This window comes from Anolis carolinensis, chromosome 2 (assembly GCF_035594765.1).
Source record: "Anolis carolinensis isolate JA03-04 chromosome 2, rAnoCar3.1.pri, whole genome shotgun sequence".
NCBI classification, from domain to species: Eukaryota; Metazoa; Chordata; class Lepidosauria; order Squamata; family Dactyloidae; genus Anolis; species Anolis carolinensis.
The window spans coordinates 323,102,382-323,129,166 of record NC_085842.1 but is presented as its reverse complement, the minus strand read 5'-3'; the positions used below and the strand labels follow the sequence as shown (position 1 = coordinate 323,129,166).

Genomic DNA, 26,785 nt, shown 5'->3' with positions numbered 1-26,785 from the left:
CTGTAGTCGATGTTTTCAATACATCGTGATATTTTTGTGCTAAATTCGTAAACACAGTAATTACTGTATAGCATTACTGCATACTGAACTATTTTTTCTGTCAAATTTGTTTTATAACATGATGTTTTGGTGCTTAATTTGTAAAATCATAACCTAATTTGATGTTTAATAGGCTTTTCCTTAATCCCTCCTTATTATCCAACATATTCGCTTATCCAACATTCTGCCGGCCCGTTTATGTTGGTTAAGTGAGACTCTACTGTACTTGGAAAGAAACAAAGGGCTGTGGTAGCACAGTGTTTAAACCACTAGAAATCGGTCGATCGGATGGTTGGCAATTCAAAGTAGCAAGTCGGGGTGAGCCCCTGACTGTCAGCCCTAGCTTCTGAAAACTTAGCAGTTCGATATGCAATGCGAGTAGATCAATAGGTACTGCCTCAGTGGAAAGGTAAAAGGGCGCTCCGTGCGGATGTGCAAAAAAGGCCGTCAACAGATCGGAGATATCTACAGATATAGACTGCCATATCCATAGGTTCTGCTGCTTATCAAATCTTATTTGGCCACAGTGCAGTGAGATACAGGAAAAGATTCCTAGGAAATGTGCAAAGTAACCACTGTATTTTACCACAGAAAGAGACAGATCACGTCCTCAGCGTATGAGTCTATACCTGTCTGTATCCAGTGCTACCAATGGCTTTTCGTCAGGACTTTGATCTAACGAGGAATAGCCTTTGTTAGGGACAACCAGCCTGAAAGGAAAGAAAACAGTGTTACACAGATCATGTCGAAAGCACACATTAAGCAAGCAAGGAATCAAGAAGTAGCAAACAATTCCCTTTGATTTAAAAATAACAAAAGACCTAAATAATGTTTGGATGCTTTTTAGGACAATCGGCAGAAGTGCTGTGAGAAAGTGCAGGTATGTTTTTGATTTGGAGGACACCAAGCTGCATAAAAACTCGACAAATACATGGCAAATATGGCTTAGATGCCCATTAATCTGGCAACCACACAGCATTCAGACCATACGGGTGAGCAGCAACATATACTATTCCATTCATTCCCAAGGACAGTGGGGCTAATCTTCAAAGGCTTCCCTGTATATATTTGCGTTGAAGTTGCCTGTCGACTTGTGCCAACCCTATGAATTTCCTAGGTTTTTTAAAAGGCACAGATGGAATATGCAGTGCAAAACAATGCAGCAGACTAATATCCCGCTTAGGCGACTATTGTTGCATTATCTGTGGTTCTGTTTTGGCAAAACTTCAAAAACGGAAATTGCCATTTCAGGGCACTTGTCAATTGTGGAATTTATGAATTAGTATAACGCTATTAAATGTAGAGGTATGACTACATAATATCATTGGAAGGGTGGAAATTAATTAGCAAAAAAATAACCATCACACAGGGAGGGAGAGATGCGTAGATTAGCTTTTTTGTTCATTAGACAGTTTTGTTCTTGTGCATATTTGTGTGCACTTGTTTGTCTTGGTTTTATGTTCCCATTTTGCTATTTGCAATAGGTAATTAGCTGCAGTGTAGTAGTAGTGATGGTAACGAGAATGTTATAAATGTGTAGTGTTTTAAAACACACACACACACACACACACACAGTAGACTCCCAGTTAACTGGATCTCAGGCAACTGGCAAAAATTCAAAGAAATAATACTTTAATTAAAACATGTAAATAAAATCAATTTGAGCAGAAATGTTATATTGTTTGTTTTGATTTGTCTTAATTTCCTTTAAATTACTTTTTTTTGTGTCAGGAGCATCTGGAGTTGCTTCAGGAGTGAGAGAATTGGCTGTCTGCAAGGACATTGCCCAGGAGATGCCCAGATGTTTTTGATGTTTTACCATTCTTGTGGGAGGCTTCTCTCATGTCCCCGCATGGAGCTGGAGCTGATAGAGGGAGCTCATCTGCACTCTCCCCGGGTGGGATTCGAACCTGGCAGCCTTCAGATCAGCAACCCAACCTTCAAGTCATGAGGCTTTTATCCCCTTGGCCACCGGAGGCTCCTTTTAATTACTGTATTTATGGTATGGTATAGTATGAGGCTGAGCCCCGGTGGGCGCAGCAGGTTAAACCACTGAGCTGCTGAACTTGCAGACCGAAAGATCACTGATTCAAATCCGGGGAGCGGGGTGAGCTCCTGCTGTTAGCCCCAGCTTCTGCCAACCTAGCCGTTCGAAAACATGTAAATGTCAGTAGATCAATAGGTACCACTTATCCAAGAAGATAGTCATGCTGGCCACATGGGTGTCTACGGACAACACCGGATCTTTGGCTTAGAAATGGAGATGAGCACCACACCTTAGAGTCGGACACGATTAGACATAATTTCAAGGGGAAACCTTTCCGTTTTATAGTATGGGGCATAGTATTAGTTTGCTCTATTTTTAATAGTAACTCTCAGTTCCCCATGGAAGCCAGTTAGCTGTGAGTCTACTATAGAACTTTACAATTTGATGGCTTATTTCATCATTGCTATATCATGTTTTTCTATCTTTTAATAACAATTATTTTCAAAAAAAAAGTAAACAGAAACTGCCCCATAATGGAGATACTGAACAGTTGGAGCAGCAGGAGCTGGATGGGAGAGTTATTATGATTTGCTCATATGAACATCAATCTCCAAAAGCAAGCTGGACCTTTATCCTCCTTGGGCTTATTCTCCATCTTTGTCAGAGGTCTGACTAAAGCTCTTACTCACTTTAACAAAGGCACAGTGCACTGCATTTATGAAACATGCAATGGGGCTATTACATTTCCCTGAGATTAATTATTTTTTCATTAATGACTTGATAGAAATCATAATTACTACTCAATTATAGTGTTTGGGAGCCGACTCCGCAGCATTTTAATCCCCTTTTGAACCAATTGATAGTTTCTTCAGTAGTGCAACACTGCACTCTCTTTACATTTTTGAAACTGAAAACTGAGATTAGTATGAATCCAAGAAGAGCTCAAAAATCATACAAAATGCTTCAAAAAATATTGAGACATATCACAAAAGTATAGTTTTGAAAAGAAAAATGAGGGGGGAAATGCAAGCGGCTGTTAGGAATTGTGGAAGTTGAAGTCCAAAACACCTGGAGGAAGGGCCGAAATTTGCCCATGCCTGTTTTAATTGTTTAGCCATTTGTTTTGCTGTTCTGGGCCTGGTAGGACCTTCTACTCGAGGAGACAAAGCACGATTCCTGTTTTTATCACGTATCTCACACACTAACAATAAAATCCACACAAGCAGGTCTGACTTTTGTGGATCTGATTAAAATTTATTTTGATAGTTTTCAAATATTATTGTAAATATTTCTGGAAAGCCACCTTGGGATTTGCTCCATGAGAAAGGCGGCATATAAAGTACGGTAAACATATAACAAACAGATTATTTTGCATATGTTTTGCTTATGTTTAGCCACAATCCCTTTTCTTAATACTATTGATTTCTGCCGATCCTTAGGAGCAACAGAAAGTCAATGGCTACGGCAAGCTATGTGTTTGTATTTCAAAAGCCTAGAACTCGATTAGCCACGCCACATCTGACTCCTATTTGGAGGGACAACGGGTTCTCCGCTGCTATTATACATTCTCTGAATCAGTTTTCAAAGACAGAGCCATGTGAGTCTGTTTCAGTATAAAACAGGTTTTCTGCAGACTGGGATGGAAAAGGCCTTGGACCTGAAGAAACATCCTGTCCATTATAAATGCCATTATTTATATCGCCATTTGTAAGCTCCATGGAATAGCAACAGAGCTTACAAATTCAATAACTGAACTGATTTTGTTTATTGAGTTATTGAATAATTTTGATAATCTAAACCAGGGGTCCACACACTAAGGCTCATGGGCCAGATGTGGCCTTCCAAGGTCATTTATTCATCTTCCGCCCTAAGCACTATTATTATTATTATTATTATTATTATTATTATTATTATTATTATTATTATCAACACAACGACGTTGTATGGCACAGCAAACAAGATAGATATGCTGGATTTCGTTTCGCAAAACCACAAGTCGAACACTTCCCAAGTGTCTAGGACTGTGTGATGTATTTTCGGATGATGTGTGCAGATCCCAGTAGGGTGGCCTTTTGCAGTTGGCAGATGGTGATTTTGTCAATGTCTATTGTTTCCAAATGCCGGCTGAGATCTTTTGGCACGGCACCCAGTGTACCCATCACCACCGGGACCACCTGCACTGGTTTCTGCCAGAGTCTTTGAAGCTCAATCTTGAGGTCCTGATAGCAGCTGAGTTTTTCCTGTTGTTTTTCGTCAATGCGACTGTCACCTGGGATGGCAACATCAATGATCCAAACCTTGTTCTTTTCCACAACTGTGATGTCTGGTGTGTTGTGTTCCAGAACTTTGTCAGTCTGGATTCGGAAGTCCCACAGTATCTTTGCGTGCTCATTTTCCAATACTTTTGCAGGTTTGTGATCCCACCAGTTCTTTGCTGCTGGGAGGTGGTACTTGAGGCATAAGTTCCAACGAATCATTTGGGCCACATGGTTGTGCCTCTGTTTGTAGTCTGTCTGTGCGATTTTCTTACAGCAGCTGAGGATATGATCAATGGTTTCGTCGGTTTCCTTGCACAGTCTGCATTTTGGGTCATCAGCTGATTTTTCAATCTTGGCCTTAATGGCATTTGTCCTGATGGCTTGCTCCTGGGCTGCAAGGATCAGGCCTTCTGTCTCCTTCTTCAGGGTCCCATTCATGAGCCAGAGCCAGGTCTTCTCCTTAGCAGCTTTTCCTTCAATTTTGTCAAGGAACTTTCCATGCAGTGTTTTGTTGTGCCAGCTGTCAGCTCTAGTTTGTAGTGCGGTTTTCTTGTACTGGTTTTTTGTCTGCTGTGTTTTGAGGAGTTTCTGATTTTTGACTTCAATCAAAGCGGGTTCTTCACTTTGCTTGACATATTCTGCCAGGGCATGTTCTTCTTCTTTGACTGCTTGTTTTACTTGCAAGAGTCCTCTGCCCCCTGATCTTCTAGGCAGATAGAGCCGGTCAACATCACTGCGAGAGTGCAGTGAATGATGGATGGTCATGAGTTTTCTTGTTTTTTTGTCCAAATTGTCCAGTTCCGCCTGTGTCCAATTTATAATGCCAGCAGTATATCTTATGACAGGTATGGCCCAGGTGTTTATGGCCTTGATGGTGTTGCCTCCATTGAGCTTGCTTTTGAGAATTTTTCTGACCCTTTGTGTGTATTCTTTGCTGACCACAGTTTTCACATGTTCATGCTTGATGTTGTCCAGCTGTAGTATGCCCAGATATTTATAGGCCTCTGGCTGGTGACACTTTATTGTTTGGCCATTGGGCATATTTATGCCCTCACTTTCAATGATTTTTCCCTTCTTCAATGCCACTGTCGAACATTTGTCCAAACCAAACTCCATGTTGATATCAGTGCTAAAAATTCGGACAGTGTTGGTCAGAGACTGGATTTCAGTTTCCGTTTTCCCATATAGCTTCAGGTCATCCATGTACATCAAATGTGAAATTTTGTGAGAATTCTTAGATGTTTGGTAGCCGAGATTTGTTTTTTGTAAGATTGTTGACAGAGGGATCATGGCGATAATGAAAAGCAGAGGGGACAATGAATCTCCCTGGAAAATTCCTCTCCTGATGTTGACAAGTCCATAGCTTTCATTTCCAACAAACAGTTCAGTTTTCCAGTGCTCCATCATGTTTTCAATGAAGGTGCCAATGTTTTTACTAATCCCGATGGCGTCCAGGCACTTGATGGTCCAGCTGTGTGGGAGTGAGTCAAAGGCCTTTTTGTAGTCAATCCACGTCATGTGAAGATTAGCTTTTCGGCTCTTACAGTTCTCCAGAATCATTTTGTCAATCAATAACTGGTCTTTTGTGCCCCTGCTTTTCCGTTTGTTGCCTTTCTGTTCATCTGGCAAGATGTTCTTTTCTTCAAGATAGTCTTGAATTCTGTCAGCTATGATGCCAGTCAGTAGTTTAAACATAGTAGGCAGACATGTTATTGGCCTGTAGTTTCCCGGTGCTGCTCCTTTTGCTGGATCCTTTTGTATCAGGTATGTTCTTCCAGTTGTTAGCCATTCACTGATACTTCCTTTCTGCAGCATCTCATTGAATTGTTGGGCCATTTTTCCATGTAAACTAATCAGATGTTTGAGCCAAAATCCATGAAGTTGATCACTACCAGGCAATGTCCAGTTCTTGACTTTTTGCACTCGTTTGCTGATCATTTCAGTTGTTATTTCCATCTGTTCCATTTTGTTCTGTGAGAATTTTCCTTCAAACTCCTTTATCCACCCAGCGTTTTTGTTGTAGTTTTTATTATTTTCCCAAAGTCCTTATTTTCCTTGACGTGGTGGGGGGGCTTAGCTGCTCCAATGATGACTGAGGGCTGTGCTGGCGGTAGTGTAACTACCGGCAGGTCCAACCAAGCCAGAGAGGCCTCAGCTGAGGAGCACAACCAAGAGCACCTAACCCATTAGCATTATGGAGAATCAAACCCAAACGAAGTCTATACTGGCTCGGTCGTCGCCCAGGATAAAAAGGACCGCGGTGGATGCTGCTGATTCTGGACATCCATCGACAAGTGGGCTACGGAATCATCAAAACCCAAATGAACAGTCACAGAAGCGGCGAAAATATACAATGCCAGAAAACCGCACAATAATAATAATAATTATTATTATTATTATTATTTTATTATGACACAGCAAACAAGATAGATATGCTGGATTTCATATCACAAAATCACAAGTCGAACACTTCCCAAGTGTCTAGGACTGTGTGATGTATTTTCGGATGATGCGTGCATATCCCAGCAGGGTGGCTTTTTGCAGTTATTATTATTATTAATGTTATTATTATTATTATTCTGTTGTCGAAAGCTTTCATGGCCAAAATCACTAGGTTGCTGTGAGTTTTCCGAGCTGTCTGGCCATGTTCCAGAAGCATTTTCTCCTGACGTTTTGCCTGCATTTATGGCAGGCATCCTTAGAGGTTGTGAGGTCTGTTGGAAACTAGGCAAGTGGGGTTTATATACCTGTGGAAGAAATAATTCTTGTCTGTTTGAGACAAGTGTGAATGTTGCAATTGGCTACCTTGATTAGCACTGAATGGCCTTGCAGCTTCAAAGCCTGGCTGCTTCCTGCCTGGGGGAATTCTCTGTTGGAATAATAGTAATTATTATCATCATCTTCTTTAGACTGAGGGTTGCCCTGAGTCTGAAACGAGTTGCCCACAACAACCACAACAGCAATCCAAATGAACTTAACTATTTCATCAGCTCAAAAGAAGGCCCACACTTCCCATAGAAATCCTGGTAAGTTTATGTTAGTTAAAATTGTTCTTCACTGTAAATATGGCATTGTTCTTTCATAATTTTTTTGCATTACAAATAAGATATGTGCAGCGTTCATAGGAATTTGTTCGTGTTTTTTTTTTTTTTCAAACTATACTCCAGCCCCCAAATAGTCTGAGGGACCCTGAAGCAGCCCTCAGCTTCAAAAGGTTTGATGACCCTTGGTCTAAAAGTTGCCACTAGAGTCCGTCTACATTTCTTTTCAGACTCTGATGAAGATAATCAGCCATAAATCTGTCTGCTCTCTTTTCAGAACATCTGCACCAGCAGCTATTCTCTCATCATGACTGGAGCAAACTGCACGTGAAGAAATGAATAAGAGAGAGATTGCCCCTCATTGGTGCTGGGAGTGACTCACCTTGTCCGGGCCATGACGTTGTTCTTCTTGGGCTGTTGATTGACAGGGCTCCCCATGTTGCCATTTTTCAGAGACCCCTTCCGAGCCAACTCCCTCTGTTTCTCTGCGGAAAAGGAAAGGAAAAGAAGATGTTAAAATACAGGTTTAGTGACTCTGCTTCTTCTTTCAAAGAGGAATAATTATATGGGTTTTTAATTTTTTTAATTTTTATTTTATGAAATTCCACATTCAATGCCCAATGATATATTCTGAAATACAAAATACAATTTACAGAAACTTGTCAAATAAATCTAAACAAACACTTGATTTAGCATACTTATATATATGTCTTCAAGTTAGAAATGTCTTGAATGAAAATTACATTATACTAGGCATGTGCATTCTACACCACCTTTTTCATATTTTGCAAATGTTTTACATATAGGTTCTGTTTAAATCAGGCATGGGCACACTTCAGCCCTCCGGGTGTTTTGGACTTCAACTCCCATAATTCCTAACAACATAACGGCTGTTAGGAATTATGGGAGTTGAAGCCCAAAACACCCGGAGGGCCAAAGTTTGCCCATGCCTGATTTAAATCAAATCATTCTTGATGTTTACAGACAAAGATAAAACAATATAAAGTGTAAATATATAGTGAACTATTTTGGGAATAGAACTACTACTTGCAATGCAATTTCCAAAATGCAATGTTATGAATCTACTTTTTTACATTTGCAAACATCTGTAAAAATATCAAAGTAATTGCTCAGCTGTACAAAATTTTTAATTTTATTATTTTTTAAATTCTAAATAAAAATATTTTAATTTTCTATACTTATCTACTACCTATACACATCCATTTCCCTCCTAATAATATAGTGAAGGTAATCAAAAAGCATGAGTCCTTTTCTCTAAAAGGCTCCTAGAAAGGAAGACTGCCCTCTTCAATCTTTCTTTGTCGTTCTTTGCTTTGACATTTTGGTAAGAAAGGAAGCTTGCAATCTTGCATGAAACATCCCATTTGAAAGTTTTGTTCATCAAATACGAGTTCCAGTGTGTTCTAGAGCGAACAAAAACAAAGAACTGTCCTGACGTCTAAAATATGGCATTCGTGAACTGATTCTTGTACTTTAAAAAAATCAGAATATATCTGGATGAGAGGTCACTTTTGCTGTGGCCATTTTGACAGTTACTGGACATAGTGCTTGGCCATTTCAGGGATGGACTGGGCCTGAAGGTTCTGCATCGTCTGCCATCCATTGTTACAGCCCCCAACCCGTCCAATGAAATCATTCAGGTGGGGAAAAAAAAAATCATTTTTTTACTGTAAAGGCAGCTCTATGTGACATGTATGCCTTATCTGAGAAGCTAACTGTGTTCCAGAAAGACTTTGGAAAGCAGCAGCAACTTTCTGGTGAAAATAGTGTTTCAAGGTTTCTAGGAATACTACTATCCCCTCTGGATGTACCGACACAGTGGAATGAATGCGGTCTGACACCACTGTGACTGCAATGGCTCAATGCTATGCAATCCTGGGAATTGCAGTTTCATAAGGTCTTTGGCCTTCCCTGCTATAGAGAGCTGATCCTCTCCAAACTATGACTCCCAGGATCCCATAGCACTGAGCCATGGAGTCAGTTCGGATTTATTCTGCAATATTGATGCATGCTAGGAAAGGGAATGAAGCAGAGATAACATCTACACATACAGTAGAGTCTCACTTATCCAACATAAACGAGCCAGCAGAACATTGGATAAGTGAAAATGTTGGATAATCAGGAGGGATTAAGGAAAAGCCAATTAAACATCAAACTACATTATGATTTTACAAATTAAGCACCAAAACATCATGTTTTACAACAAATCAACAGAAAAAGCAGTTCAATTACACGGTAACGTTATGTAGTAATTACTGTATTTACGAATTTAGCACCAAAACATCGCATTGTATTGAAAACATTGACTACAAAAACATTGGCTACAAACAAATTGACTACAAATAGAGATAGAATTGCATCAAATGAACTTGCAGTAACAATATTGTTGGAAATTAAATCTGTAAAAAGTTCAGTCCTTGCTGCCTAGAGAAACAGCTGTGGAGCCAGACTGTGTTGGATAATCCAGAACGTTGGATAAGCGAAGGTTGGATAAGCGAGACTCTACTGTATTTCCATTAAGAGGTTAAAGAACTATTTAGACCGAGAATAAGAGAAAGAGCCCCATGGCATAGGTATCCAAGTTGCATTTTTTTTTTCGTGTCAGGAGCAACCTGAGTTGCTTCTGGAGTGAGAAAATTGGTCGTCTGCAAGGACATTGCCCAGGGAACATTGCCCAGATGTTTTGATGTTTTTACCATCCTTGTGGGAGGCTTCTCTCATGTCCCCGCATGGAGCTGGAGCTGACAGAGGGAGCTCATCCGCGCTCTCCCTGGGTGGGATTCGAACCTGGCAGCCTTCAGGTCAGCAACCCAACCTTCAAGTCACAAGGCTTTTATCCCCTAGGCCACCAGAGGCTCCAAGTTGCATTAAAACATTTACAATGTCAATTGCTTAGGTCAGTGGTTCTCAACTGTGGGTCCCCAGCCTACAACGCCCAGAAATCCCAGACAGTTTACCAGCTGTTAGGATTTCTGGGAGTTGAAGGCCAAAACATTTGAGGACCCATAGGTTGAGAACTACTGGCTTAGGTGATCCTAATGTTAGTATTCAGTGACAGATCTTCACATTTTGGGACCTTCTTTAGCTCCTTCATAACTGCCTTCCAGGTCCTAGACAAGTGTGTCTGCACTGCAGAATTAATGCAACTTCACACCACTTGGAACCGCCAGAGCTCAGTTCTATGGGACTCTGGCAATTGTGGTTTGGTGAAACCCCCAGCCCGCTTTGGCAGAGAAAGCAAAAAACCTGGAGTCCTAAAAGATTAAGACTAAACCTGAAAGCCCTCAAATAAAGAGGGCGAGAGAGATGAAGGAACCCCACTTATTTGAAGAAACAGCTTCACCTATTTGATATTCCATTGTTTTAATTATTTGTAAGCTATGGGGTTGTTGTATGTCTTTCGGGCTGTGTGGCCATGTTCCAGAAGCATTCTCTCCTGACGTTTCATCCACATCTATGGCAGGCATCCTCAGAGGTTGTGAGGTATGGATAAACTAAGTAAGGAAAGGAAAGAATATATATCTGTTTAGAGTCCAAGGTGTGGCAAGAGTTCTTTGTCACTGGGAGCCAGCATTAATGTTTCAGTTAATCACCCTAATTAGCATTGGAAATGTTTTGTCCCTTGCCTGGGGGTATCCTTTGTTCAGTCAAGTCCTCATTGTGTTGGTTCCCATCTACTGTTTTGATTTTGGAGTTTTGTAATACTGGTAGCCAGATTTTGTTCATTTTCATGGTTTCTTCCTTTCTGTTGAAGTTGTCCACATGCTTGTGGATTTCAATGGCTTCTCTGTGTAGTCTGACATGATAGTTGTTAGAATGGTCCAGCATTTTTGTGTTCTCAAATAGTATCCTGTGTCCAGGCTGGTTCATCAAATGCTCTGCTATGGCTGATTTCTCTGGTTGAATTAGTCTGCAGTGCCTTTCATGTTCTTTGACTCGTGTTTGGCCAATGCTGCATTTGGTGGTCCCTATGTAGACTTGTCCACAGCTGCATGGTATCCGGTAGACTCCTGCAGAAGAGAGAGGATCCCTCTTGTCCTTCGCTGACCGTAGCATTTGTTGGATTTTCTTTGTGGGTCTGTAGATAGTTTGTAGGTTGTGCTTCTTCATCACTTTGCCTATGCGGTCAGTAGTTCCCTTGATGTATGGTAAGAACACCTTTCCTCTGGGTGGATCTTTGTCTTGACTCTCATGGCTTCTTCTTGGCCTTGCAGCTCTTCTGATGTCCATGGTGGAGTCTCCATTGGCCTGTAGAGCCCAGTTTAGGTGGTTGAGTTCACCTTGGAGGAGGTGAGGTTCGCAGATTCTTTGTGCACGGTCTGTCAGGGCTTTGATTGTGCTCCTTTTTTGACTTGGGTGCTATTTGTAAGCTATGTTGGGATGGAAATACTTAAAAAAGATATCTCACTTCATCCTTGTCCCACTCCATTGTTGTCCTTTCCCCAGCACTTAGTTGTCAGTTTCAAAGTGCTTCATGCATTGTGATGACCGTCTCATTTCCATACGTAATTGTATAACCATTGCAATTCTGTAAATACGACACGACCGTAAAATGGATTAGTTGCACTACAAATGGACGCACACATTTAAGATTTTGGAGCTTGAGGATGACAGAAGTAGCTCAAAAGGGTAAGCCTGAACAAAAGGGTTGGGTGGGAGGAACAGGGCATCCTGTCTCACGGTTGTTCTGTTCAGCCTGTTCCCAACAGCGATAGCAGCAGGAAAAAGGAGGTGAAAGGAAGGGCAACACAAGGCTTCGGGGAAATGCAAGGCTTTCTGCTTGCCTCCAAATCAACATCACAGGGGGGGAAAACGAGGCTGAATGTCTGCCCCAGCCATCCACTCCTTTGCTTCTCTCTTGGAGAAGTACAGCCAGGTTGAAAACAATGACACACATGTCCTTTGTGAGTAGTTGAAACACGAATAACAAAAGGAACTTCTACATGGAAAAATGTACAGTATGGTACTTAGGCAGAAAAAAAGGGGGAAAGCCAATGGGATTTTGGACTGCATGGAAAGTATAGATTGAGGGAGGTTGTGGAGCCCCTCTCCTGTCCTCAGATACAACTTGCAAAAGTGCAAACGCCTGCTATTGCATCCTCCCTTCAAAGACACGTAAATGAATGAGCAGGACAACCCTAAAGAGAAGATTTCCACTGCAGGATATCTATTAGGAAAAAGGAAAGCCATTTTCCAAACGCCTGATTAGTCAGGCCAAGTTTCTTGAAAAGAAATTAAAAACTCCTTCTAGTGTGAAGCGGAGGAATTGGATCAATAGATTGGCATTTAGGGAAATTACATTGCTTCATTTTTCTTCAGGGCTCTTATTGCCTGCTATCACTTCAGTTCGCCTGCCAAAGGAAGCCAATCCCAGACCGGCTTCAGGCCTCTTCTCCCAAACAATGAAGAAGTCTCAGAAATAATCTCTTTTTTAATTTCTCTGCCATGCTTCTTCCAATATAGGACCCAAGGCGACTGAATGCAAAGACCGAAACAAAATAAAGCCAGCTCTTCACGTTTGCTGGGGCTAGGGACACACGACTCCCATGAAAGTGTAAAACTGTACATTATTTATTATTATTGTTATTGTTAATATCACACTTTCTCTCTCCTGAAAGAGACTCAAAGTGGCTAACAATGTGAAAAATTTAAAAAATTACAATTTAAACCAAAAACATATAAACATTGAAATAGAATTAAATACAGAAGTATTAGCAGCAGCTGAAATCGCTGGATAAAAAGGAATCTGCAAGAGATAGCTCTCTAATAGCAGATAATGTCATACCTTTGTGCTCTTGTCCTGGAACTTGGCTGTTACCACTAGGTTAGAATTCTGGACCCTGACCTTGTTCCTTTCATCCTGTTTTGGACCCAGTCTTGGGCCTTGTATCCTGAAACTTGACTCTGAACTCAGGTCTGACTTCCTGGCTTGATTTATAGGCTTGAATTTCGGTTTGTACCTTTGGACATATTTTAGGCACTCTGATAAGTGAACGTGGCATCTGGTTTTGGGACTGCAAACTTGGCTACCGTCTTTTCTTGCTCCTAGCATGGCTCTGTAGTACTCCCTCCATTAATTTGACCTTGATTTGTGTTACTCCGGCTGTGTGCTGTAATACTGTTTCATTAGCCAGACTTTTGAAAGACTGCAGGCTTGAGTTTTCCGTTTCCTGGCTCATCTTATGTTTGTGTGAATAAATCCCAGCCCTTGTTACCAGGAGAGCCCCAGAACACGACAAGAGTCCTAAGGAGAATGCAGGTAAGGAGAGGTTCTCAAATATGGCTGAGCTAAACATCAAGACTGAAATTCTGCCATGCCAGTGCTCTCCTTGACTAAAGACAGAACCACGATTCAGGCTTCAGAAAAAAAAGCCTGGATTTCATTGGGACATTTATGTAGAGGGAAGTGTTGGTGAGCATGTGCAGGAATTTTTTGCTGTGGCTGTGGATTGTTGGCAATTTTAATACAAGAACAACATGAGAGAGATACAATAGGAACACACATAGTGCTGGTCCCTGCACACTGGGAAAAATCATTACCTCAAGTAACCTGAAAAGTATTTTCCTAGAATATTAGAAGTGAGGAGATGATCAGCTTGCCAGAAATTTACTTTGCAGACTTCCCTTGTGCTCATAGAAGATATGCTGCAGTCAAAGCCCATCATTAGATTCCAGCCAGGAGTTAAAACTTGAAGTTTGATTTCCTGATATAGATACAGTATAATACATGGACAATCCCAGTTGACCCACAGGACCACTGGGATCATATGATCCTCCTCTCTGGGCGATGTTCCAGGACAGGAACTGCACTGCCCAATTTTCCTTTGCAATTGTGATTTTGGATTAATAGTTTCACAATCCTGGACAATATCAATACCCTCTTAGGCCATTACAAATAGAAAAGGAACATTCAGAAATGAAGCTTCCCATGTAAGTTTTGAAAATACAATGCAGTTGAAGGGCTGTGTCCAATTGCCTTCTTTCAGGTAGCACTTGCCCAAGGATTGGCTGAGAATAAAAGAAAAGCTGTGAGCAAAAAAACCCCCTCCTTCCAAGCCATTCATTATATTGGCAATGGGAACCAGGTCTCTGGAGGCGAGCACTTGAGGCATGAACCCAAGAGTTCATCCTGGTGGCCCTGACTTTTGTGGGCAATGCAATCATGCCTCTAATTTCCAGTCGCTTTCTCTAATGAATACTCTGCAGGAGGAAAGTGGCTGGGAGCCCAGGGGATTCGCAAAGGTGTCCTGGGGAAAAGGGAAGACTTGCCAGGGAAATTCATCTCCTTTGGGGCAAGTGACCCTTTTAAGGAACTGGAAGCAAAACCTAACAAGTTTACTCTCTCCTGGAGAAGCCAAGCCAAAGCCCAGGAGCCAAGCAGAAGGGAGTTTCTTGAAGGAGCAATATTGACTTAGCCTACAGAGCAAAGTGAATTAACAGCCATCGTTTAAAACAGCAACAGTGCCAAATAGAGAATGCCATGAGAACATTTCAGATGGAATTTAAGGCCAGCAAACAGGATGCGGTATCTTTTAATACTATTAGCAATCATGTTAAAAAAAGTTTTCATGTGGAACATTTTCCTTCTGAGTAAAAATTACAGAGATACAGTCGAGTCTCACTTATCCAACATAAACGGGCCGGCAGAATGTTGGATAAGCGAATATGTTGGATAATAAGGAGGCATTAAGGAAAAGCCTATTAAACATCAAATTAGGTTATGATTTTACAAATGAAGCACCAAAACATCATGTTAGACAACAAATTTGGCAGAAAAATAGTTCAATACGCAGTAATGCTATGTAGTAATTACTGTATTTATGAATTTAGCACCAAAATATCACGATATATTGAAAAAATTGACTACAAAAATGCGTTGGATAATCCAGAACGTTGGATAAGCGAGTGTTGGATAAGTGAGACTCTACTGTACTATGAATATATAAATATAGTCGATAAGATACTGTAAACCTATAAAGTTATATCCATCATTAACTATGCTCACTCACACACAGGTCATTTTTACAATGCATAGTATTTTATAATTCCTCTGAAGATACATGTATACTGCAGAATGCCTGCAGTCTGATGCCACTTTAATTGCCATGGGTCAGTGCTATGGAACCCTAGGAACTGTAGTTTTTTCTCTTGGGCAAAGAAGGCTAAAGACCTTACAGAACTACAACTATCATAATGTTATAGACTTGAACCATGGCAGTTAAAATGGTTTGAAACTGCATTGATTCTACAACTTAAAAGGCGCCTTCAGTCATTTGCAAACTATATTCACCCACAGCCTATGATAGAAACCATTCCTGTGCATGGACTGCAAATATGCTCTTCTGTCAAGTGGGAAGCCTCTGAGGACCATTACAAGAATGAGAGAGCCAAGTTTACAGCATTCCTGCAGATTATTTATGAACGGGCACATATCCGACACTTTCTTCTTCCATTAAGGGACGGAGCATTCAAGGCAGCTAATGACCTTTCCATTAAAGACAAGAGATGTAACACCAAAGCAACCAACCGCACTTCTACTTTGAACAACACCCATCTAATCCATAAATTCAGTAGCCGAGATTTGACCCCATCGTTGCTGTGAAATAAACATGTTAATATAAGTATGGGTTAGCTTATGTCTTCGCTTAATGTGTTTGTGTTGGATATTGTAATGGCTAGTCAGACAGCTGCTTAGTTATAGTGACATGTTACAAAAATCTACTTTTTGGTATTTGTTCTCTTTTTTATTATTTCTTTATTCCTGGATAAAAATGAGAGACACCAAAAAGGAAACACAATAGGACTGGGGTGTAGGTAGCTCACTAATGGCAGGGTGCCCACAGTGCATCTGCCTCAACTGTCCCACAAGCAAAAGGATTTACAACACAATTACAAAAAATCAGGAATCCTCAAAGACTGACAAGGCAATGCTACACAAGACCCAGTTCTGGATAATCACGGGGGGGGGGGGGGGGGGGGGTTGTACAAAGTCCTTTTCAGCAACTGAGATATGAGCGCAAAGAAACCTAGAGAGGTAATAAAAGAATGAAGAGCACCAAAGATGTGGAAAGTTGCACCGTCCTTGCTTTCTACTCAGAACTTCTAAAACCAATGTCAGGAAAGCAAGTGATGCAGGAGGATCTATAGCAGTGGTTCTCAACCTGTGGGTCCCCAGTGTTTCTGCCTACAACTCCCAGAAATCTCAGCCAGTTTACCAGCTGTTAGGATTTCTGGGAGTTGAAGGCCAAAACTTTTGGGCTCACAGGTTGAGAACCACTGATCTACAGTAATGGACTTTCCTGCTCAGCCATTTGGGTGTCGTCCCCCCCCCAAAGGATCTCCGGAATAAACATTGGTGTCAACTGTAGTCGTTTCTTGTCTTACAGAGGCTGAAAGGAGATGACAGTTCTAGGAGAAGAGAAATGCCATGCAATGCCAACAAGCAAGCACAAATGCAGCTTTAGGACACACGCCAGGAGCCTAGGCATCAGCAGATGAATTATGGCATCCCTCACTCTTGAAACTCGGTCCCAAGAATAGCTGGTCAGCATGAACTGATTTGTCACAGAAGAAGCCTGGAGCGTTGCACTACTATCAGCAGAAGATGCAAATAGCATTTATTTCATTCTCCATCAACCTCTTAAAAACTTGGGAAGCAGCACTGGGCCTCACTTCAGACAAGAGAGATCCTTGCTGTTGGTGGTTTGTGTGTCTGGTTGAAAGTTCAGTCTGCTCTAGATACCGGGGCACAAAAAATATCCCTCAATAGTGTGAAAACACCTAGAAATGATTCCATCCAATCCGTAAATATAATCCACAGAATCCAATGCCCTGTAATACTCCTGTTTCCCAATACCCTCCTTCTTAAGATGGCAACAGAAAATTACACAATGTCACTTCTAGTCACCATTTCTAAAGAGGACTCCAAGGAGTGAACACTGAAGAGAGGGCTCCTTGCCTTTCATAGCTCTGCAGAAGAGGGCATTTCAGCAGGTGTTGTTACCTGGTTACTTGATGTTCTGTTGATTTCAAGAGAATAATGCTTCTTATATTTCAAGGGGTTATCCATACCTGACGAACATGATAATCCCATCCCCCCAAGATTTATAGTTCACCAAGGGTTCAGAAATAAATTCAATTGGACACTCCAAATGCGAGGTGATAAGGAAATAAACCGTTTAATTTCTGATCGCCTCAAGGAAGGAATTTGTTGTTGAACATGATGCCTCCCAAAGATTTATAGTTCACCAAGGGCTCAGAAATAAATATATCAATTTTTTTCCTTTATAAAAAGATCCTTCCTAGACTTGTGCAGGCTCAAAGCATCAGAAGATCCAAGACCAAACCAGCAACATCTATCATATCTAACCCTTTAATACATTGTATCTATTCTTCATGACTTTCTGTATAACTTTTATCTTTTTATATACTGTATCTATTTCATAAACCAGGAATGTATACATTATCTTGCATTTCCCCGTATTATTATGCTTGTACATCTTGAACTGAAATTGCTATACATGCATCTCTTTTGGCCAAACTGAAACAAAACACTATAGCTTGTCTTTAACTCGATGAGTTTGCTTCTCTCTCCTGGTCTATCTGGTTTTTAGCATAGCTCACCAGGCAGGATCCTCTTTAACTGCAGCCCTAGCTCTAAATTCGACTACAGCTTGGCTTCTGCCCTTGAAGGAACCCTAAGCTCCACTCCAGATGCCTTGTTCTGAGGACTTTTTCGTGTCCTCTTCCTCCTGGGAGGACTCTTGTGTGTTCAGCGCTCTCTTTAAACCTCTCCGACAGCGTTCTCTCTGGCTCAGTGCGTTCTGCCACCCTGGGTTCAGCACATGGGCTGATGCTCTTCCTTGAAGGCTGTCTCTGGAGGTTTTGTCTTTGGATACACAGATCTTCTCACAAAGTGATGATGTTGATGACCTCCTCCTCCTCCTCCTCTGGCATCTCCAAATTGCTGCTGTGATCCTTTTGCTGCAGCCACACTTCTTTCTCTGGCCTCTTCAAGTCTTGATCCTTGCCTTGGTGACTTTTCTTCTTCCTGACATCTACTTGCACATTCTCCCCTTTATCTGTTCCAAACCAGCTACTAATTTTATCGCATCACCCTGAGTTCTAATATAAAAAGGAGGGATTGATATCTACATTATTTTCTTTAAATTGTGCTAAACATGTTTCTATAATGGCATCATAATAGTTGCTTTTTAAAAAGAGATTTAATCATTTTCCAAATTATTCCTAACACACACACACACACACACACACACACACACACACACAATAATAATAATAAAAAACTTGATTTATATACTGCCCTATCTCCCCAAAGGGACTCATTTCTTTTCATCCTATTCCACAGGATTTTCTCAGGTAAGTCAGACAATTGAGTCCTTATCAGGAATGTGGGTAAAGTCTGTTCAGGTTTTTCTCATGCTGGCTTTTTTATAATACTGAATAATTTCACGCTGCTTATCTGCTTTGCAACATCATTGCTCAGGTCTCACCTCTGCTCATTGTAGTAAACAGAATGCACAGGCCCAAAGCCTTTCTATCTCTCATTCTCTTTCCCAATCTCATAGTTTCTACCCCATTTCCATTCTCCGCTGTTTTCCGCTTTTAATCTCAGTTTAATTATGTTTAGCACCCATTCACTGGAGACAGTTGTTACCCTGAAAAGTCTGTAATTTTTTGGTTCCATTGTATAAAAGAAAATTAAGTCAACCTTAATTTGTTGGGGCCTTTCTCCCCATTCAGAATCCAGCTGAACTTTCTCCGCCACAAGGACCAGAAGGACTGTGTGATTTGGGACAATGGGGATATCCTCTGCATCCCTTCCATCTTTCTTGCAATGATGGCAGATACACAAAGCCAAAAGAGTAGAAGTAGACTCCAAAAGACGCCACTGCAAAACCATCAACAAACCACCCGCTTATTTCTTCAAGGCTCACCAAGGCCTGTTTCAGGACCTGATGAGCCCTTATCTCCATCATAGCTGTCTTTTAACAAATTGTCTATCTTTTACCATGGGTGCTGGAATGCACTGGCCATCCTTTCCCCATCCGAGCTCCCTTTGTTGCACTCTTTCAGTTTGGAACCAATTTCCATGGTCGTGAGGAATGAAAGTAGACTTTTGTGCTGATTAGTGGGATGTAAATGTTTTAAAACAAAAAACAAACAAACAAACAAATAAATAATTAGTGTTATGCTGGCTACCAGTTTTCCAAAAGGATAGTTTTGGTGATGGAGAATCTTCTGATGGATTTTAACTGTGAATTTTTTTAGTGCTATTTCTGTTTAGTTCTGTTTAATGTTTGCGTATTTCTATATTTTAAATTGTGTGCTAATATTTTTATGACAAGCCGTTTTGGGTCTCCTTCGGGAGAGATAAAGTGGGGTATAAAGAAATAATAATAATAATAATAATAATAATAATAATAATAATAATAATAATAATGGGCACATTGGGTGCCATGCCAAAAGATCTCAGCCGGCATTTGGAAACAATAGACATTGACAAAATTACAATCTGCCAACTGCAAAAGGCCACCCTGCTGGGATCTGCACGCATCATCCGAAAATACATCACACAGTCCTAGACACTTGGGAAGTGTTCGACTTGTGATTTTGTGATATGAAATCCAGCATATCTATCTTGTTTGCTGTGTCATAATAAAATAACAACAACAACAACAACAACAACAACAACAATAATGGAAAATGAGCACGCAAAGATACTGTGGGACTTCCGAATCCAGACTGACAAAGTTCTGGAACACAACACACCAGACATCACAGTTGTGGAAAAGAAAAAGGTTTGGATCATTGATGTCGCCATCCCAGGTGACAGTCGCATTGACGAAAAACAACAGGAAAAACTCAGCCGCTCTCAGGACCTCAAGATTGAACTTCAAAGACTCTGGCAGAAACCAGTGTAGGTGATGGGCACATTGGGTGCCGTGCCAAAAGATCTCAGCCGGCATTTGGAAACAATAGACATTGACAAAATTACGATCTGCCAGCTGCAAAAGGCCACCCTGCTGGGATCTGCGCGCATCATCCGAAAATACATCACACAGTCCTAGACACTTGGGAAGTGTTCGACTTGTGATTTTGTGATATGAAATCCAGCATATTTATCTTGTTTGCTGTGTCATAATAAAATAATAATAATAATAATAATAATAATAATAATAATAATAATAATAATAATAACAACAGTGCCTAAAGACCTTGGCCAGCACTTGAAAACAATTGGTGCTGACAAAATCACCACCTGTCAGCTGCAAAAGGCCACCTTAGTTGGATCTGGACACATTATTCATCGATACATCACATAGTCCTAGACACTTGGGAAGTGTCCTATGTGTAATCCAATACAAAAGCCAGCATGGTGATCTTGTTTGCTCTATACTCATCTCGTTGTGTATCAAATAATCATAATTTTGCTAGGCAAGCAGACTTGCACTTTCCCAAGAGGGCAATGCTGCCTGAACTCATGGCCAATGGTACTAATGACACTGGTCTTTGGCAGACAGCAGAGGGTCACTCCAGTCATTTCACTGTGGCCAATGAGTTTCCAGACCAAGTAACAAGGTTGGTTCTAACCTTTTAAACCCTCTATGGTTTTGGTCAAGGTTTCCTATAGCAGGGCTTCTTGAACATTTCCACTCATGGCCCCCCTTTTGGCCAGAGAAATGTTTACAAGACCCTGGGCACATAGGTGTACAAAATGGGTATAAAAATCAAACATTTGCTGATAACAAATCAGCATTTGCAGGACTTGTAAAGGCCTGCAAATGGCTGATTCTCCTTTTTTGTGGAGTACAGAGGAAGCATCTGTATAGCCCAGGCATGGGCAAAAGTCAGTTCTCCCTCCAGGTGTTTTGGATTTCAACTCCCACTATTCCTAATAGGCTTCCAGGCCTTGCTTGGAGGACTGAAGGCACTTGAGGCCTTTTTCTGAGCTCTGTCTTGTTTTTTGCTGGCTGGGCAGTACCCACTTCATGCTCCGTATCTCTTTGGATGAGGTCTTATGCCTTTTAACCATGAAAGACTACCTAATTCACCATGGCAGGAGAGCAATTTTCTAAGCTACAGCAAACAAACAAACAAACAAACAAACAAATTATTCATTGCTGCCCCTAGGTTCTGGGACTCCCTCCATACAGAGGCTAGAACGGCTGCCTCCTGGCTCTACTTCCATCAGCAGACTTTATTCTGACATGTTTTTGAAAATTCACAAATTATAAACAGAGGCCTTTTGGAAAGGAAGGTACTGTACATTTTTTGAAACGGTTTTAAATAATTTTTAGCATTATGTGTTCTAAATTCTTATTAAACACTATATTGTTGGCAATCTAATTCTATTTCAATGTTGATCTTGCTCATGTCCTACACAAAATTCCATGACCTCAACCCTCAGAATTCTGTCTGAGATTGCCAACCTCTTCCCAGTCCAGACCAAGGGGTCCATGCTGAAAGGAGTCAGAGTGACTGTTCAACTAGCACAGTCTATGTGGAAATAATGCACATTGTCATTTGAACCAGACCTCAAGCTGCAACTGAAGCCTGGCATTCTAGAAAGCCGGGGATTTCAGCACAGAGAAATCATGGCCTCCGAAGCCAGGGCTCTCTTCCACCCTGGGCTCTGGAAGGACGCCACAGGGGATGGCTCATACTTGCCATGGCCTGAACTCATGCTCTGCCCTCCGCCAACCACAGAAAAGCTTCCTTCACTTTGCCATATCTAACTCGCAGGAGAAAGAGTGCTTGGTCCAGATGGTAGTGCACCCACTGGGAACCTCAAGGTTGGCTTTCTGCAATGCACTTTACATTGGGCTACCTTTGTACCAAGTTCATAAACTCCCGTTGGTTCCAAATACGGAAGCCAGGTTGGTTATAGGAACATCTAGGAGTGAGAATATTGCACCTATTATAAAGTCACTCCAGTGGCTGCCAATATGTTTCTGGGAAAAGTATAAGGTGTTGTTTTTGACCTTTAAAGCCCTACAAGGTTTGGATCCAGGTTCCCTACAGGATCACTTTCTCCCATACAATCCGCCACGAACACTTAGGTCCTTTGGAGGATGGCTAATCCAGACAGATAGAACCCGACTGGTGATCATCACCCAGAGTACTTTTTATTGGCTGCCCCAAGACTGTGGAACAACCTGCTGGAAGAGCTCCGACAGCTAAATGAGCTGTCATAATTTAAAACTGATGTAAAGACCTATCTCCTTTGGCAGATGAGGAGAGGCAGGTAATAATAATAATAATAATAATAATAATAATAATAATCCAGCATATCTATCTTGTTTGCTGTGTCATAATAAAATAATAATAATATGACCTGAATGAGCAAAAGTTCCAAGCATGGGCAAACTTCAGGCCTCCCTCTAAGTGTTTTGGAGTTCAACTTCCACAATTCCTAACAAAAGGTAGACTGTTAAGAATTGTGGGAGTTGAAATCCAAAACACCTGGAGGAGGGCTGAAGTTCGCCCATGCCTGAACTAAATGCACAGGCAGTGATGGTGAGCTTTGACTGTATTATAGTCATTTACTGGGGTTAGGGACACAGAATTCACATGAAAAAAGTTTAAAACTGTAAACAATGAGATTGCTACTTTTTCCCTGGGTGAAGATCTTTCTAGGAACCTCTGGATCTTCTAGCCTGACACTACGGTAAATTGCTGCTGAAGGCTAAAACTGGAAGCACACTGGAGAACCTAGAGATTATGTTTAATCAAATCACGAATAATCAAATCTGCAGAAGAGCCAACTGGGTTGGAAGAAGGTGCTGGGAATTGCCAGTGGCTGCTCTCCTCCAGACCTGGGGGGCTTGCATCAGTCTCCTCTCTCCCTAAAGGCTTCATCTGTTTATAACCAATTTGACATCTGAAAGAAGATTTTGAAAATCTTCATGTATGCTTTTTAAAAATGGAACTACCGGTAGGTCTTTCAAAAACAGAAACAGGACACATGTGACTAAAAAGAAGCAGCCTGGGGTCCTTCGCAGATACTATATTTCCTTGAGTCTAATGTGCCATCAAATCTAATGTGCACCTCAATTTTCAAAACCCCAAAATAAAATAAAAACATTTGCTGACGATGGTAATACACTGTGGCAAAAGGTGTGCTCTTTGTTAATATACTCATTACGGTTTCTGCCTGATTAGAATTCCTTTAAAAACAATCATGTTGGAACGCCAAAGCTTTCAGGAATGGAAAAGAAACCTTAGGGTGCATCTATGCTGTAGAATGAATCCACTTTAACTGCTTTCATTCAATGCTATGGAGGCATGGGGGATGTGGTTTTACAAGGCCTTGAGCCTACTCTGACAAAAACTACTGATGCCCCACGAAACAACAAATCCCAGGATTGCATAGCATTGAGCATTGGCAATTAAATTACAGATGACATTCCTCAAATAGAAGCTCCAGGTGCTGCTTCTGAAGCAGCTTCTCCTTTTGCTTTGGCTCAACGCTAAGATTACCCTATTACGCAAATCTAATGCACACCCTGATTTTGGGAAGGTAATTTAGACAAAAAAGGTGAGCATAAAATTTGAGTAAATACAGTAAGTACCTGAACCAGACATATTTCGCTCCTTCCACAAAGAGGCACGAGACCTACCTAATTTCACCTGTAGTGGGGACGGTTTGTAATTCATGGCGACGGTCTCTCCCTCCCTCGGATCGCAGTCTCTGTCAGAGATGGAGGCTGCTGTTGGATCCTGTTGAAGGAAAAAGAGAAACATGAGGTGGGTTTGAATCAGGGCAGATGTCACAACTGTTAGCATCCTCTCATCCTTTAAATAATTGCTGGGGCAACACATTGACCTCTTTATTTGAAAGGGCTGTAGAAGTGTCCTTGATTGATATGCTGGAGGATAGAGTCTACAGACCTCAAAGTATATTGTGGATTAAAGTTGTTGTAACTTGAGGTGGCTATGATGGATCACCCTGCAAATGCAAACACAATCAGATGCCAGGGGCCAGGGAGTTGCATCTTTCAATCAGATATTGTCCATTCTGGCCATATTCCAATTCCATCAAGGTGGTGAACAATTTGCAAACATATTCTGGCAGATCCTCTTTGATATCAGAAAGCAGTAACAACACTTAAAGTAAGGGTTCACTCCAATGAGGTGACAGGCATGTCAGGAAGGTAACAACTGAGTGAGCAAGCCAACACTAACAATAATATCCAACAAACCTCCCCTGTGAAAAAGCCAATGATACAGAAGTGTGTAAAATCTTGTGAGCATCCTCACCATAATTGTGTTACAAAGGATTTTTAGTTCCCAGGCTTTTATGGATGGCTCCCTCAAGCATTTTCATTTGCAGCTCAGGAATTCTCTTCAGGACAAGAAGTGAGGACCCGCTTTCTTAGCCCTTCTCCAGAAGTGTTTTTACTGTATTCCACAAAATCCCTTAGGCCTGCAACTGATTCATATTGACTCATTGCTGAATGAACTACATTCAAAGCTGTGGACGGCCTTAATTCTTTTTTTTTTTTAATCTGAAGAAAGGGTTGCCCTTGAAAACTCATCTCTGAAATACCCACCATTTGTTCCCTCAGTAGACACACCACAGTGCAAAGTGTCCATTCTTGGGAACAATCCACACTGTTACTCTTCTGGAAATTAGTATGAGACACCAAGTGAGAACAGGATGACAAATGCATTCATATTTCGCCCATCCTGATAATACAAAAACCAAACAAGATGCTCTCTCCAAATGTGTGATTCAGAGATGGCTCAGAGTCCATGAATTTGGAAAGAAAATGCTGTTCTTGATCTCAACAAGGAAGAATGCTAGATTTATTTAAGGACAGCAAACAAAAATGTACAATTTTCTGAAAGGCTGAAGCTATGAAAAACCAGAAGAAAATATTGGGAAACGGAGATGGAAAAGATGAAAAAAATTCTTTCTCCTTACACTGAAGTTATTTTGCTTTTTCCTACATATTTTGAGTGGATTAAATATTAAGCAAGATATTACTGATTCTATACAGGAAAAAACAGTGTATTTGCCTTTAGTTGTTTATAGGCCAGGCATGGGCAAACTTGGACCTTCCAGGTGTTTTGGACTTCAACTCACACAATTCCGAATTCTTGTCTCTTGGGCCTGGTCATCTCTCGTATCAATATTCCATCTGCACATTTTCGTCTTAATCCCTAAAAAGTTTTGTTTCCAACTAAAAGGTTTGATACTCAGCAGAGTCAAGGCTCTTCTTCCAAAAAAATGAATCAAGATAGAAAGAGTGCAAGAAGGAATGAGATCTTCTTTCAAAAAAGCAATAACCTGGGGTAATGTTTCCCCAAAATGGGACTTTCTGCAGTTCTTGCCTCTGGCTGCTGCAGGACGTGCTTGGAGACTGGTTCTGCCAAACAGCAGAACATCGGAGTCCTTCTTAAAAGCATTGGGACCGTTCCAAAAACGGTTTTCTAAAGCAATCAGCCTTTGTTGTTCACTGGATGTTTTGTCTATTGGCTTGAAATGTTATTTCGCCTGCGATCAACAAACTACGCCAAGGAAAGTCCAATGGATCAATCAGTTAGTGTCGCTGTAACTTTTCCTGGTGCTTCTCAAAAAGGGCTTTTCTCTTGACAGGGTCCATACTTTCCATCAGACCAAACAGAAGGATCCCTGCTGAAATCTTCAAAGAGGGTGGACCTGAGCTGACACAATAACTCCACCAACTCATTGAAAAAGTGTGGGTGACCGAGAAAATCCCAGCAGACTTCAAGGATGCCACCATCATCACCCTTTTCAAGAAAAGGGACAGAACAGACTGCGGGAACTATTGCGGTATCTCCCTTCTAACCTCCGCTGGGAAAATTCTTGCAAGAATCCTTGCAAACCGCCTTCTCCCTGTCCCAGAAGACACCCTCCCAGAATCCCAGAACAGCTTCCGCCCCTCCAGAGGAACAGTGGACATGATCTTCACTGCAAGAAAAATGCAGGGAACAAAAACAACCTCTGTACATGGCATTCATTAACCTTGCAAAGGCATTTGACACAGTGAATCGCAGCGCTCTCTGGACCATCCTCCAAAAAATCGGGTGCCCTGACAAATTTGTGAACATCCTTCGGCTCCTCCACGATGACATGATGGCAACAGTCTTGGACAGCAATGGTTCCCAAAGTGACCCATTTAAGGTGGAATCAGGTGTCAAGCAGGGATGTGTTATTGCCCCCACCTTATTTTCCATCTTCATCGCTATGATACCTCACCTTGTTGATGGGAAGCTTCCCACCGGAGTGGAAATCATCTATCGGACAGATGGCAAGCTATTTAACCTCAGCAGACTGAAAGCCAAAACCAAGGCCACCACAACATCTATTATAGAACTCCAATATGCTGATGACAACATAGTCTGTGCGCATTCAGAAGAAGACCTACAAACCACTCTAAACACCTTCG

At 41.3% G+C, this 26,785-nt stretch overlaps 1 protein-coding gene across 2 annotated transcripts in view; it reads right to left on the bottom strand.

The window, feature by feature from the left end:
* The window catches only part of fam219a (family with sequence similarity 219 member A), a 68,803-nt gene that overhangs the window by 11,809 nt on the left and 30,209 nt on the right, over positions 1-26,785 (bottom strand). For both annotated transcript variants that reach the window (XM_008120592.3, XM_008120591.3), the window contains exons 2-4: positions 23,990-24,089; positions 7,708-7,810; positions 669-749 (exon numbers count right to left, since the gene is read on the bottom strand). In XM_008120592.3, the coding sequence (XP_008118799.1) occupies positions 669-749; positions 7,708-7,810; positions 23,990-24,089 (284 nt within the window). The remainder of the gene's footprint in view (positions 1-668; positions 750-7,707; positions 7,811-23,989; positions 24,090-26,785) is intronic.